A 14070-nucleotide genomic window follows, 5' to 3' on the forward strand; every position below is an offset into this window, starting at 1 on the left:
AAACTCAAAACTGCCCATGTCTTTAAACGGAGATATTCAATCTCCAAATTTATTCTCTAGACATCTGGTAAGTAGGGGTTAGAAACTAGGGGGTACAGAATAATCTCAACTGACTCACATTAAGGACAGTACTTCTACTATGTAGAAGACAGCACAGTATATTAGTAGTGCACTATCTACACTCTTGTGTAGAAGCAAATTTCCATTAATCTTAGAACTGTAAGGATAATGATTTGTAAGATAATGATTTGCATTAGATGTATGACTTACGACAATGTTTCCAAATTCAAATCCTCTGAGCAGGGCAATTCAATTTCACTGAGAGATATGCTATTTTCTCTTATAATCTGTCAAAACAGAAAGTGAAATCTTTAAACATTAATATGAGTTACAAGTTTATCATAATTTGGAGAATAACATAGTGTTTATTATAGCAATAACTTAACCCACCCTTTCTGACGGGTGATTTTGGAGCAGATTTTCTTCTTTCACAGAACAACAATGTACTTAGCTCTAGTTACTGTTCACTAGTTACTAGGCATGAAAGATGAAAAAGGCATAAAAGATGATTCTGAGTTCGTAGTCTAATGAACACACATACAAATCATCAAAAATAGTAAGTTGTGGGAGTGGAGAGATATTACAGGGGTTAAGACACTTTGCCTGTGGCCAACCCAAGTTCAATTCCCAAGCACTGCCAGGAGTAACCCCTGAGCACAAAGATGGGAATAAGTCCTAAGCACCTACCAATCCTAAGTCAAAAGCAAAAAGAACGCTTAAAAAAAATAGTACTTTTTCCCACTCATAGAGAAAAGGCAACACTTGAACAACTTACATTACAGCATTGCAAAGATTTCTATGAAGGAGATTTCTTTTTTTTTTTTTTTTGCTTTTGCTTTTTTGGGTCACACCCTGCGATGCACAGAGGTTACTCCTGGCTCTACCCTCAGGAATTACTCCTGGTGGTGCTCAAGGGACCATATGGGATGCGGGGAATTGAACCCAGGTCGACCACGTGCAAGGCAAATGCCCTACCCGTTGTGCTACCACTCCAGCCCTTAAAGATTTATATGAAGGAAAAAAATGCTAGAAAATGCTTGTTATTATAACACACCTTAAGCTGAAGCCAACAACTTATAAAGTGAAGCCCCATTTGATTCAAGTTGCTCCCTGCCACGAGCTCTGCTAGAGTTCATGAAAGTAAGTAGAGGGAAACTAGAAGAAATGTGGGGTGACAAAAACATCACCGACTAGAACTGTGAACTTACTCCATGTGCTATTATCATAAAGACCCTATTTTCAGTGATTTCAGTCTGAATGAAAGAAAAGTCACAAATGTCTACACTAAAAGTCAAAGGGCCATACTTCTTTGAGATGACAGGTTGAGATGAGAGGTCGAAGAAGCCCCAGAACTGAGCACCTGGCTACCTGGCAGACTAGAAGTCATGAGAGCAATCCCCTGCACCACCCAACACGCACTGTGCTGGGATCCCCACGCCACCACAAGGTGTGTGCCCATTGGGGCACCACAACCAAGCATGAGCCCAGAGAGCACTGCAGCCAACCGCAGGAGCACCTCACCAATGGCGTCTGCAAAGAATCAACCTAGCATATATTTTAAGGGCCCTTTAAAAAGAAACATAATGGGGCTGGAAAAATAGTACTGCAGGGAGGGTGCTTGCCCTGCACACGGTCGACCCGGCTCGATCCCCAGCATCCCACATGATCCCCTAAGCACTGCCTGGAGTAATTCCTGAATGGAGAGCCAGGAGGAAGCCCTGAGAACTGCCAGGTGTGGCCCAAAGAACAAAACAACCAACAACAAAAACTGTAATTCTAGGGATCTGGCACTGAAAAGAGAGGCCATGATCTGTGTCAACACACAATCTTAAAAATGAAAGTTCCAAGGTTGTGAGGCGGGCTCTGCACGCAAGGCGCCCAGGCACGGCCTGTCTACGCAGAAAGGACTCCTGGGCAACGAGCGGGAAGAAGCTCCTCAGCACCGCCACATGTGGCCCGAACACCAAGTCCCCATGTTTTCATGATACTGCGATAATCAACTTTGCTCTCCTAAGAAGAGAATTTCGGAAAATCACCCAAGAAATCCTAACTTGATGCTATCAAAGATACATTAACATTTATTACATAAACTTACTTGAGGAACGTTGCTATCAACCCATTTGGAATTTGGCAAGATGTCATCCCACAAAATCAGGCATCGAGCAAGAGTCTTAAACATACAACAGAGGTAAAATTAAGTTAGAGCAGGGCAATGTTTACAAATTTCTAACAAAGATCTACTTAATTTTGAGGCCGCCGTACAGTAAAAACATGTAAGATTTCAAGATCTCATTAAGGAACCAGAATCGGAGAGAGGGCCCTCCCTTTTCTCTAGCACCCCTGAAGAGTATCCCAAGGCCCCAGGGCACAGCAAAATATGGTCTCTCGAAAGGGGAGGAAATGAGGCTGGTATAGAGGTGAGGGACGTGTGCCTGGCATGCACAAGGACTCACAATGGATCCCCATCACATGACCCTGAGCACTGTCAAGTGTGGCCCTGGGGGTCCCCAACACCACCAGGACAAAGCAGCAAGGCCCAGGTGGCACAGCATTGGCAGGTCCAGTTTGAGCACTGAACAGTGTGGCCCATTTGACCAAGTTAAATATGGGAATTTATCTAGGAATGGCCACAGGCACCCTGAGCGATGCTAATTAGATCAGAGGTTATTTTCAGGAGCCTTACCAAAAAAGTGATATTTGCAAGCTAAACATGAGAACGACAGATAGGCCCCTTCCCCTCCATATTGACAGAATTCAGAACTGCAAATTATCATACCCTAAGCAAAAGAAATTCTGGTTTCACAAAGTCCAGCAAATACATGGTATCAGGAGCTCGAAGCCAATCTGCAATGGATCTATTGATGGAAAAACAGCAAGTGAGCATTTGGAGAAGGCAAGATAATCAAGAACCCCAAGATATTCCAAGAGTTCAAAACATATCTGTCTACTCCTCTGTGTTTTTCACAGACTTTAGTAGCCACTAATGTAATAATTATTTTATATATGTATATGAAGAAAGGTGTTTTTAGTTTTGTTTCATTCACTGAAATATCTCTAGTAACATGAAAGAACAGACACAAGTATCCAAAGTATAGGACAGTAAATGTTTTTCAACACTTTGCTAATTTTGTATAATTAGCAAGTTATACAAAATCTTCAATGTTGAAGAATTTACAACACTGAAAAATGTCTTGGCACTGGAGAGATAGTATAGTAGGTAAGGTGCTTGCCTTGCATCTGGCCTACCAGGGTTCAATCTCCAGCACCACTTATATTCCTCCAAGGTCAGCCAGGAGTAAGCCCTGAACACTGCTGGATGTGGCCCGAAACAAACAAAAATGTGGCATTTCGAGATTTAAAAAAATCTTTCTAGTGCAGCATGGGGAAAAGAGCTTGGGATGTAATACCTGTTGTTAGTCTTTAAGTAGATCATCGCCAAGGCTAGAGTGGCACCTGGGCAGGTTACATCCACATTGATGGTATCTCCTTCCTATTAAAATAAACACGAAGAGTAAAAGACTAATGAAGAGCTTTGAATAATATAATTCTTCTGAAGATCAGTCCGACTTAAAATCCATATGAAAGTTGGTGTGAAAACTATTTTTGAATTAACTTCTCGGATTCCGAACTTTGATCTTTTCCTTTGACTGGGACTTACCTTGATCTGATAGCTTGGAGATTTGTGCTTCTCCCTATGCATTCCTGCTTGAAAACGTCTATGACCTCCAACCATGTACTGATACAGCTGCTCAGGGACATTCAGATCAGACATACCGATCAAATTACTGCCATGCTAAAAGACAAAATAACAGTTACATCAAAGCAAATCTAAAGAAATATGATCCACAATGCATACTATGACAAAAGAATGAACAAACTGTATATCAGGGCGTTTTTGGTTCTGATTTTTTTTTTCCACGTTGACTTAATACTTAGAGTTAAAAAAAATAACTATCAATAACTATGATTACAAATTACCACATGCTGAAGCCAATATTTCCATAAACTACATGAAGGTCTCAAAAAACCTAACTTTACTAACAGTGAAAGAAAATATAGGGTATGAAAACTGAATATTGAGTATGATCCTTTCACTATTGTACCTATGAACTATTCCAACAACAGCAACTATTACAACAAAAATAATTTACTTTTTTTGGCATCAAGGCACTACAACATGTTTAACTTGGATTACACTATTTGTTCTGACAACTCTGTCAGCGAATTACTATTACATAAATGGGGCAAGTGGGGTACAAAGTGATAAGCCCAAGGTCACAGCCAGTGGCAGAGGTGGACATAAAACAAGCAGTTTGGTACCAGCCTATTGAGCTGCTTAATCACCAGACAAAACAACAATGAAGTGCCATGATTCACTTCAATGAACTTCAAATATTATGTTTGTCTATTGTACCATCTGTCTCTTTATGTGTCAAATGGAAAGACTCAAAACTCAACTTTATTTTTTGATGGAGTACGGGGGCCAAGCAGTGCTCAGGGCTTACTCCTGGCTCTGTGCTCAAGAATCAATCGTAGAAGTGCTCAGGAGGACATATGTAGCACTGGGGATGGAATACGGGTCAACCACATGCAAGGCAAGCACCCTGCCTGTTGTACTATCTCTCTGGCCCAACAATGCTCTTCATACAATTTAGGTTTAATAGAATACCATATTAAAGCATCTTCAAGGGACCTGCACTCTAGCTGATATCCTCACCTAATGAAACAATTTTGGTAATTCTACGCTCTGGTTTTTGAACAAGGCTCAAGATGGGGCAGAGAGATTCTGTAGTCTCTTACAAAGCAAATGCCCTTGGAGCCACTGGGTTGCTTTGGAGATACCCGTGAACAGCAGGGTATCAACAGAAGGTTCTGGTTTACATCCAGCAACTACTACAGATTCCCCATCATATGCACATTTTCGCTAATTTCTATTTTTTGTCAAGTAAACTATTACTATTACTTCATCTTATGTTTTGACCTCATTCAAGAAACTTCATCCTCTCTATTCACAGATGAACATTTAACCCCTGAATTATGAGGAAAATTTAACGCTTAATTTTTCACTATAATCTCCTTCCATTCCCAAACTTGACACACTAGAAAATATCCAGAAACAGTTAAGGGGGCCGAATTGATAGTACAACAGAAAAGGTCCTTGCCTTGTACACAGCTGGCTGGGTTCGATCCCCAGCACCCCATATCGTACACTGAGACCCAACAGGAGTGATCCCTGAGCCAGGTGTAAGTGATCCCTGAGCTTAGATAAGAGTGGCCCAGAAACAAATAAAAGAAGAAGAAACAGGTGAAAATGATGTTGAGCCAGGATCAGGTAAAGTGTCAAAGGCATCCATTCAATATGCAGATAAAACACAGAGGAGACTCACCCCCAAGCAAACCATGCCCAGGGCCAGGCCAGCAGCTACCGAGTAGGACTCTCGGTCAGTACAGTATTCCATCTCAGGGCCAGGGGGCCGGCCTAGAAAACAAAGCAATAAAGTCCAAGAGGGCCTTTGAAAATTACTGCCTGCAAAAGTCAGAGAATTAAATTTCTAGTAAGCTGCATTTAAAAACTGTCTGCAGTATGATCTTACTCAGAAAGATAGAAAATTACCATAAACAGTATCTCCAACTGTCAATTTAGATAATATAAGGCCCCCTAAAGTTATTTTACTTGGCTAATTTGAAAGTAATGACTTTTAAACATTGAAACCTTAAATTCATTTTTTTTTCCTTTTTGGGTCATACCTGGCGATGCTCAGGGGTTACTCCTGGCTCATGCACTCAGGAATCACTCCTGGCGGTGCTCAGGCGACCATATGGGATGCTGGGAATCGAACCTGGGTCGGCCATGTTGGTTGCATGCAAGGCAAACGCCTTACCCGCTGTGCTATCACTCCAGCCCCAAATTCATTTTTAATCACCAAGAAATGGGACATTTTTAAAGGAAGGAATGTTCAAAAAAAAAAAAAGTCAATCTCTTGCTTTTTGTTCTTTTGTTATTTTTAAATCCACAGATAAGTAGTAAAAAACATGCTAAAATACCAATAATATATAGAAAAGATAGTTCCTTTAAGCATATTAGATATATTTCCAAACATCTGGGGAGGTTGTATATCCAGCATTACTCAGGTTTATTCCTGGCTCCATGCCAGGGATCATTCTGGATATTTCTTGGTGCCAGGGATGGAACCAGGGTTAACTGCATTCAAGGCAAGCACCTTAACCCCTGTAATCTGTCTGTCTCCCAAATATTTATTTTATTGCACAGCGGTAGGGTGTTTGTCTTGCACACAGTCAACATGGCCGACCCGAGTTCGATTCCTCCGCCCCTCTCGGAGAGCCCAGCAAGCTACCGAGAGTATCTCGCCCGCACGGCAGAGCCTGGCAAGCTCCCCGTGACGTATTCGATATGCCAGACACAGTAACAACAAAGTCTCCAATGGAGACGTTACTGGGCCCGCTCGAGCAAATCGATGATCAATGGGAGGGCCTTTACCTTTATCTATAGAGATCATTTATATACAATCTCTACTATATTATCAATTTACATATATTGATCCTAAAAGTTGAGGTCCAACTGAAAAACAGAAAATGCATTTGATGAGCAACACACCCACCAGCACACAGGAAGAGAGCAAAAGTCAATCACTTCAACTTTAACTGACTTTAAGTGGCACATGACTGGTAGGCACTGCCTGTTAGAGACAAGCAGGCAAATGAGCATGATAATGATAACGTGTGACTGAGACCCCGGGCAGGTTCATTACACGAAATCATAGGAGTCCAACACTGGATAGCCAAACAAATCTGCACACATTATCAGATTAATTACCTGCATGCCATTATCGGCTTTGAAAACTTACTTGTAGGTTTCTGGTTGGGATTTTTTTTTTTTTAAAGTATCAGATCATTCTGTGCTCACCAGCATTACTGCTTTTGCCATACTTTTTTGGCAATTTTCCTATCATGTTATTTTGGTTCCATAGCCTGCAAAAAGTATGCTGAGGAAGACACAGCACTGTTGCTACTGTACCTATTTCAGCGAGCAAAACTTCTGCCGTATGTCTGTGAGCTGTTCCCTGATAGACGAGGCCAATGCCAACCACCGCAGCCACCTGGACATTGTGAGGAACGTCCAGCTCCGTGGATGTGGGGGGCAAGAGAGCAGGAATGTGAATGCTGAGAAGTCGGGTGATGGACATATCCATGGTGCCTAGTTTAGCAGCAGAAACACCAAGGAGGAGTCCAATGCTTGTCATTTCATGGCCCTAAGGCAGAAAGCAGAAAGTCACTCCAAAAATAAATATGCAGTCTTAAATACTGCCACGTACAGTGAGAAGCATCAAGAACACAACAGCAAACAGAACAGGTAATATGCTCATGAAGTTAGTGCCCTACTGAAGGAGAAAAAGCATTTGGGGGTTAGAGGGTGTCCCAAGCAGTGCTCAGGAAGACCAGGTGCCATTCCCGGCAACACTCAGCCCACTGAGTGACAGTTGTGAGGCTCCTATTTGTGAGTATGAAACCATTATTAATTATGACAGTCATATCAGTAATCAATACAGAAAATGAGTATCAAAAACCACTTAGCTCCAGACTTTAAATGAGTGTTTATGCATGGAAGTGGAAGTGCTTATGCCAAGACAATCAGAAGATCTGGTCGACCATGAAACTAAACAGCTAGTTCGTAAGGTGGGAGTGTGTACAGAGGAAGAATGTTCGAGCAGTGAGCAGGGCAAGGGCCCTGAATTAGGAGACGCAGATCCTGACACTGCTCTGACCAGGGAAGAGATACACTTGAATTCTCAGGGCAGAGAGGTCCCCCTGCTATAAGAACGTCTTTTGAGAGACAAGAGTAAAGAAGAGAGAATGAAGGATGAGAGGCAGCGACAAGAGTCCAGGCAAGCCACAGCCCCAGGGACTGGGAGCACAACCTCTCACCTTGGTTAGGTAGTCATGGATGTTGAGAGTAGCCAGCTTAGTGAGGTGGCCATTCAGACCCAGGGCCATGAGAAAGCCTGCATACTCATTGGCCAGCTCAGCATGCTTGGGCTTGTTGTACACAATCCATGCAGAGTCAATCTGGGAGGCAGGGGCGATCTTGAGGCCGGCAGCAACGCCGTTGTGAAAGCTGGCCCAGCTGGTCATGTTCGGGGGCACATCTATGTTGCCGCTGTTGAGGTCCACTGTGGTGTTGCGAGGAGGAGCCCGACCTATTGAAGCAAACAGAATGCAAAAGTGAGAGACAGGAAATTTATACAACTCGGGTGGTTAGATTTAAATTTGAGAGAACAAAGAGAATTATTTTCTAACACTCAAACCTCATATTCCCATAATACCTAGAATGATAGGAGGAAACAGAAGGACTTAATACTTTTGAATATATGCAGGACAAATTTGATACAAGATGGGGAAAGCACAACTATTTAAAAGCATTTTCACTTCTGTTAAATACATAGAGATATAAGAAGAGGGTAGGGTGTTTGCCTTGCACGCGGCTAACCTGGATTCAATTCCCAGCATCCCATATGGTCGCCCGAGCACCACCAGGAGTAATTCCTGAGTGCAGAGCCAGGAGTAACCCCTAGCATCACTGGGTGTTACCCCAAAAGCAGAAAAATAAAGATAACCAATTTAACTTTTACATGCATCAAATTAGGACACACTATTTTTAAATCTTTCTTACAAAGAGCAGGAAATTAATTTTAAAATACAGAATAACATCTGTATTTTAAAATTATCTGACTTAAAATTTCCAAAAATGTAACTGACACTGATAATTTCAAATATGCCACTCCACACTTTTTTCTGGACACTAATGAAAATGACTTTGAATTTACGCTACCTTTATCTTAACTGTATCTCTTTTAGCTTCTCTCTTTCTCTCTCTGATGTGTGTGTGTGTGTGTGTGTTTGTGTGTGTGGTGTGCATGTCCAAAATTGTTTAAAGAGGACAAATCACATTAAGAGAGAACTCACTATATTTAGTTTTATAAAGTCTATTTAACAGCAATAAATAAATGTTCATGATACTATGTTCTCTTTGACTTCCTTCTCCAGATTCTTTGGGTTTTAATCCACAATGTCTACAGGCAAACACTGAATTCTTACAATTCCAAAATTCAATGGTAGCTCAAGTCATAGATGACAGTTCAAAATAAATATTCTAAGTGCTGCATAAAATTTCACAGTTCAGTAGAGGTCTGAAAATATTTTAAAGCAGTTCTAAAAGGATAGCACAGCGGTAGGGCGTTTGCCTTGCACGCAGTCAACATGGCCGACCCGAGTTCGATTCCTCCACCCCTCTCGGAGAGCCCGGCAAGCTACCGAGACTATCTCGTCCGCACCCGATATGCCAGACACAATAACAACAAAGTCTCCAATGGAGACGTTACTGGGCCCGCTCAAGCAAGCAGAGACATACTATCTGATTTGTAGTACAAACACACATATATAAACACAAAGATATAAGTATGAAGTAAAATGCTCTTGTCTTTGACACTTGTTTGAACCTAAGAGTTAACGCAAATTCTGAGGCATGACAGATAGCAAACTAGGTAGTGAGTTCATGAGTTGTAGAAGGCAAAGAGATTATTATTAAGGAAAAAGAATTAAACTTTCCAAAGCAATTGTTCATCATATGCATAACACATAACCCTGATACACAAGAGGAAATGAAAGGCATAGAATAAAGCACATCTCTTCAAAAATAACAACAGAGAGTCAGGGATACGTCTCAGAGCAATGAACATACCTCACATGCTCTAGAGCCTGAGATCAACCCCAGCAAAATACACACACACACACACACACACACACACACACACACACAGAGAGAGAGACAGTAACAACATACAAAAGTAGCATACCACGGCAATATGAATTAAGGAACTATTTGAAGTATTTTTTCCAATATTATTATTATTAAACAAGGATGATCCTTTCTAAAAGGGCTACCAAAATAAAACCTTGAGTAAAATACATACACTAAAATAAAGATACCTCACCTCATCCCAAAAAATAAACTTTTCCAAACATTTTTACATACCTTTTCTTCAAGGGACAAATTGATAATGGGCTACAGTCTACTTCCATCAATGTTTTGAACTATTTGAACTCTAATAGCAAAATCAGCTATTACAATATTTAAAATTAACTAGGGATTTTTTCAAAGAAACATTTATTTGGCTTTAACAAAAAGTATTCAAAGTAATACCACCAAAGAGAATTCAATATACCTGTCAAATTCAATTTAGGAATAGGCAACGGTTCCGTTGGAACTGGGTGGTAAGAAAATAAGGTAAACATTCCTCGTCCCACTGGGAGGGCCATAGTTCGCTGACACAACTGAAGCAATCTAAAATTAAAATTAAAACCAAAATGTGAGAAAAGCGTAAGCAAAAACAATCAGGATGCAGTCTGCAGGCAAGTTTTTCAAACGAAGGCATGCTGCAAAGATGAGGTCACATTTAAGGAAACCCATGCAGAAAGGTCTGTGAACCATCCCAGCATAGTGATGCTAACTGCTCAAGCTAAAGAATCTAAGAGGCAGGCATTTTTTCTTCTATTTCTTATGAAAGACAGCTAGTCTACTAGCCAACCTACTTCTCAACTTGTTCCAGGTATTCAAAATCCTACTTTGAATGATGTAACTCTCTTAGAGGAAAATATTTCTTTTGAGCTTCTTCACTGTTTTGTTTTCCAGCTACCTGATTTCAGTACTTGTGGCATCTTTCTTTCTCTCAGCCTTTCTGATCACCACAGCCCGAGAAGGACCATTTCCATGGCCTTTACACACTGACAGGAAAGCAGCCCCACTCCTGAAGGAGAGGGTGTTTCGAGATGCTGTCAGGGGAACACAGAGCCAGTGCACTGACACCACGGCAAGGAGCTGCAGGCCCAACAGCATGGTATACTAATTATATTATGGGTTAGAGGGCTTCTGCGCGAAGGATTTTGAAACAATACACTACTCAAACTTACTCCTTAAAAATCAAATTAAGCAAACTTTGGAAGTAGGGACACCTTTCTATAACTAGAAAAGCACAAGCTCTAGCTAAAGATATAGATACATCCTTCCAGAGCCATTTTCATGCAAATGAATATATTCAACAAGCATGCTTTCTTCTGACTGAATATACATACAGCTTCTTCTCTAGTTCCTTAGGGAAGAAAACTCGGCTGGCCCAAGACTCACTGTGAACTCTATCTGAAGTTATTCTTTAGTTCCCACACTGGGAATCAAGAAAATTCATGGCCAAGGAGCAATATCCCATAAAAATTTTTTTGGCAGAAACCTTACATATATGAGCCATAAAGTTATAACAGTGAAAATAATAGCATGTATCCCCCACTTGGAATACTAATGATTATGATTTTCATCATTATTTCATGAGATACTAAAAATAAGGGGGACCTGTCAAATCTACTGGCCCCCCCCAAAAAAAAACATACTCTGACTTCAGAGATAAAAGAAGTAGGGGAAGAGAGCTAGTACAGCAGCTAAGGACTTGCCTTGCATGCAGCCAACCCAAGTTCAATCCTCAGCACCTCATAAGGTCTCCCAAGCCCTCCAGGAATGAGCACAGAGCCAGAAGTGAGTACTGCCAGGTGTGACCCCAAAATAAATAAATATAAGACATAGTGTCACAGACTTTATAAATTCTTTTAATAAACCGAGTTTTACTATTGGGCAATATTCTAAGTACTAAATAGAACTCACATAACACACACTCAGTGAGCTTACAAAGTATTACCCATCATACTAGAAAAAATTACTGGTGAAAATGTAAAATATAACATAGTAAAAAACAAAAACCTCAAATCTTCTCACAGAAGAATGAGTCCTGGATATATGAGCTCTGTGGATAGGAGCAAATGGTTTCCAATTCACTCTTCTAAATGACACACAGGTGTATTTCTAGAGGTAGAGGCTGTAATACATATTGGTGTTACCAAATGCTAAAGTTTTAAAAATATGCATGTTTTACTGGGGTTGAATAAAAGTTTAAAATGCTTGGTACTTATAACTTACAGCTATCTTTTAGAGTTTCAGAAAAAAGCAGAGAAGGAAAAAAGAAAGGACGGAAGGAGGGAGAGAGGGAGGGAGGGAGGGAGGGAGGGAGGGAGGGAGAGAGAAGGGACAGAGGGAGAAAAAATGTGAAGGGATATGAATTTTTCTTTACCTGTTTTCTTTTTCCTCAATGAATTCGTGGTCACTGAGCTCTGGGTACTGAACGACATTGACGCGCACCGGATGTGCACTCTGAAGAAGCCTTCTCACGTCCTGCACCCTTAAATCTTCACTCCATATTAGTGACATGACCTCCTGATTCATGTCGTTCATGCCATCGTCTTCCTCTTCCGTTTCTGTTCCTGAAGGAACATCTGATGAGAGCACCTGAGTAATAGACTTGATTGTAATAACAGTTTAAAACCCAGTCAACATGCACTACTGAGCATGAGGCTACAAAGGATGAAGGGCCATGCTTAGTACAGCAGACACAAACTATATTCCACAGCAGGGCTACCTCGAGGTCCACTGACTAGGGGGATTTCCACCTACAGACCAAGAACTCTGCAACTGAAGGAGAAGTTTATATTTAAGACAACAAAAACGGGTTGATCCCACTGAAACATTTTAAATAAACTGTTAAAAAAAATCTACTCTATTGGAACAGAGATAATACAGGAGGCAAGGCACTTGCCTTGCATGCAAATGAATCCAGTTCGATCCTGGCACCACAGATGTCCCCTGAGCACCACCTGGGGTCACTCGTGAGCACAGAGTCAGGAATAATCCTTGAGTACTGCAGGCCCGGGTTCGATTCCTCCATCCCTCTCGGAGCCCAGCAAGATACCGAGAGTATTCCGCCCGCATGGCAGAGCCTGGCAAGCTCCTCATGGCGTATTTGATATGCCAAAAACAGTAATAAGTCTCACAATGGAGACGTTACTGGTGCCCACTCGAGCAAATTGATGAACAGAAGGAAGTGACAGTGACAGTGACTGCCAGGTATGATCTACTATATCCTAAACATTTTTTGGAAAGAAACTGAATTACTGCAAGCAGAATATTAACTGTACTATTTCTAAAGAACCCACCCTAATTTATCCACTGTCTTTGATTAACAGATGCATTAGAAAACCTAGGTGAGCATAAGTGAGGGTTGGGAAGTTAATGCTTTGGGGGGGAAGATTGGAGGGATTCCAAAGTAGTGTTCAGGAGACTGAGGGATCACTTCCAGTGATTCTCAACCCACATTGCAATGCTAGGGTCCTGCAATTGCTGGGGGAACCAGGGCCATCCCAGCTGTGCTCAGGGACCAAAGAGATCCAGTTCTGGGAAACCTTCATGTGCACCTGACCCGAAGCTCCAAACAAGGCTTTCTCAATCTGGTAACTTTGTTTAATTTTAGATTTTGATGCTCAGGGCTTACTCCTGGCTCTTGGCTCAGGGATCACCCCTGGCAGTGCTCAGGGGACCATATGGGGTGACAGAGATTAAACCCAGATCAACCATGGCAAGGCAAGCATCCCACCTGCTATATTACTGCCCTGGCCCCACAATTTGGTGCATTAAATAGAATAAATTGAATGGTTAGTTTTTGCTTTATTCTCCTAAGTTTGTCAAAATAAAAAAAAAAATTAAAGGGATTAAATGCAACAAAACACGACAAAAGAGTTAAATTCTTTTGGAACTTCCTAGTCCAAATCATTCAGACTTCAACACAGACGTGAACAGCATAAAACCACACTTTCCCTCAGTCTAAAACTTCTTGAATGTAAGACTGGTTACCTCCTAGTTGAAATGCTACACTGTTAAAACGTAATACGGAGGCAACAATAGCTAAAAACCACAAAAACAGAAACAAAAAATGGAGCTGGAGACAGTGCAGGGGTTAAGAACTTCCCCTGCATGTGGCCAACCCTGGTCTGATCTGATCCCTGGTACCATAAGGAGCCATAAGCATCATCTCAGCAGACCAAGAAGAGCCGTGAGAGGCC

The 14070-nt window shown here is 41.4% G+C and overlaps 1 protein-coding gene across 2 annotated transcripts in view; it reads right to left on the reverse strand.

Annotated features, from left to right (window-relative positions):
• Nucleotides 1-14070, reverse strand: part of ANAPC1 (anaphase promoting complex subunit 1) — an 83016-nt gene that overhangs the window by 22621 nt on the left and 46325 nt on the right. For both annotated transcript variants that reach the window (XM_056128790.1, XM_056128800.1), the window contains 10 exons: nucleotides 12249-12463; nucleotides 10302-10420; nucleotides 8005-8276; nucleotides 7097-7331; nucleotides 5448-5539; nucleotides 3719-3853; nucleotides 3468-3550; nucleotides 2837-2915; nucleotides 2156-2230; nucleotides 271-347 (listed from right to left, as the gene is read on the reverse strand). In XM_056128790.1, coding sequence (XP_055984765.1) covers nucleotides 271-347; nucleotides 2156-2230; nucleotides 2837-2915; nucleotides 3468-3550; nucleotides 3719-3853; nucleotides 5448-5539; nucleotides 7097-7331; nucleotides 8005-8276; nucleotides 10302-10420; nucleotides 12249-12463 — 1382 coding nt within the window. The remainder of the gene's footprint in view (nucleotides 1-270; nucleotides 348-2155; nucleotides 2231-2836; nucleotides 2916-3467; nucleotides 3551-3718; nucleotides 3854-5447; nucleotides 5540-7096; nucleotides 7332-8004; nucleotides 8277-10301; nucleotides 10421-12248; nucleotides 12464-14070) is intronic.

Source organism: Sorex fumeus, unplaced genomic scaffold, assembly GCF_029834395.1.
Source record: "Sorex fumeus unplaced genomic scaffold, SorFum_2.1 ptg000006l, whole genome shotgun sequence".
NCBI lineage: Eukaryota > Metazoa > Chordata > Mammalia > Eulipotyphla > Soricidae > Sorex > Sorex fumeus.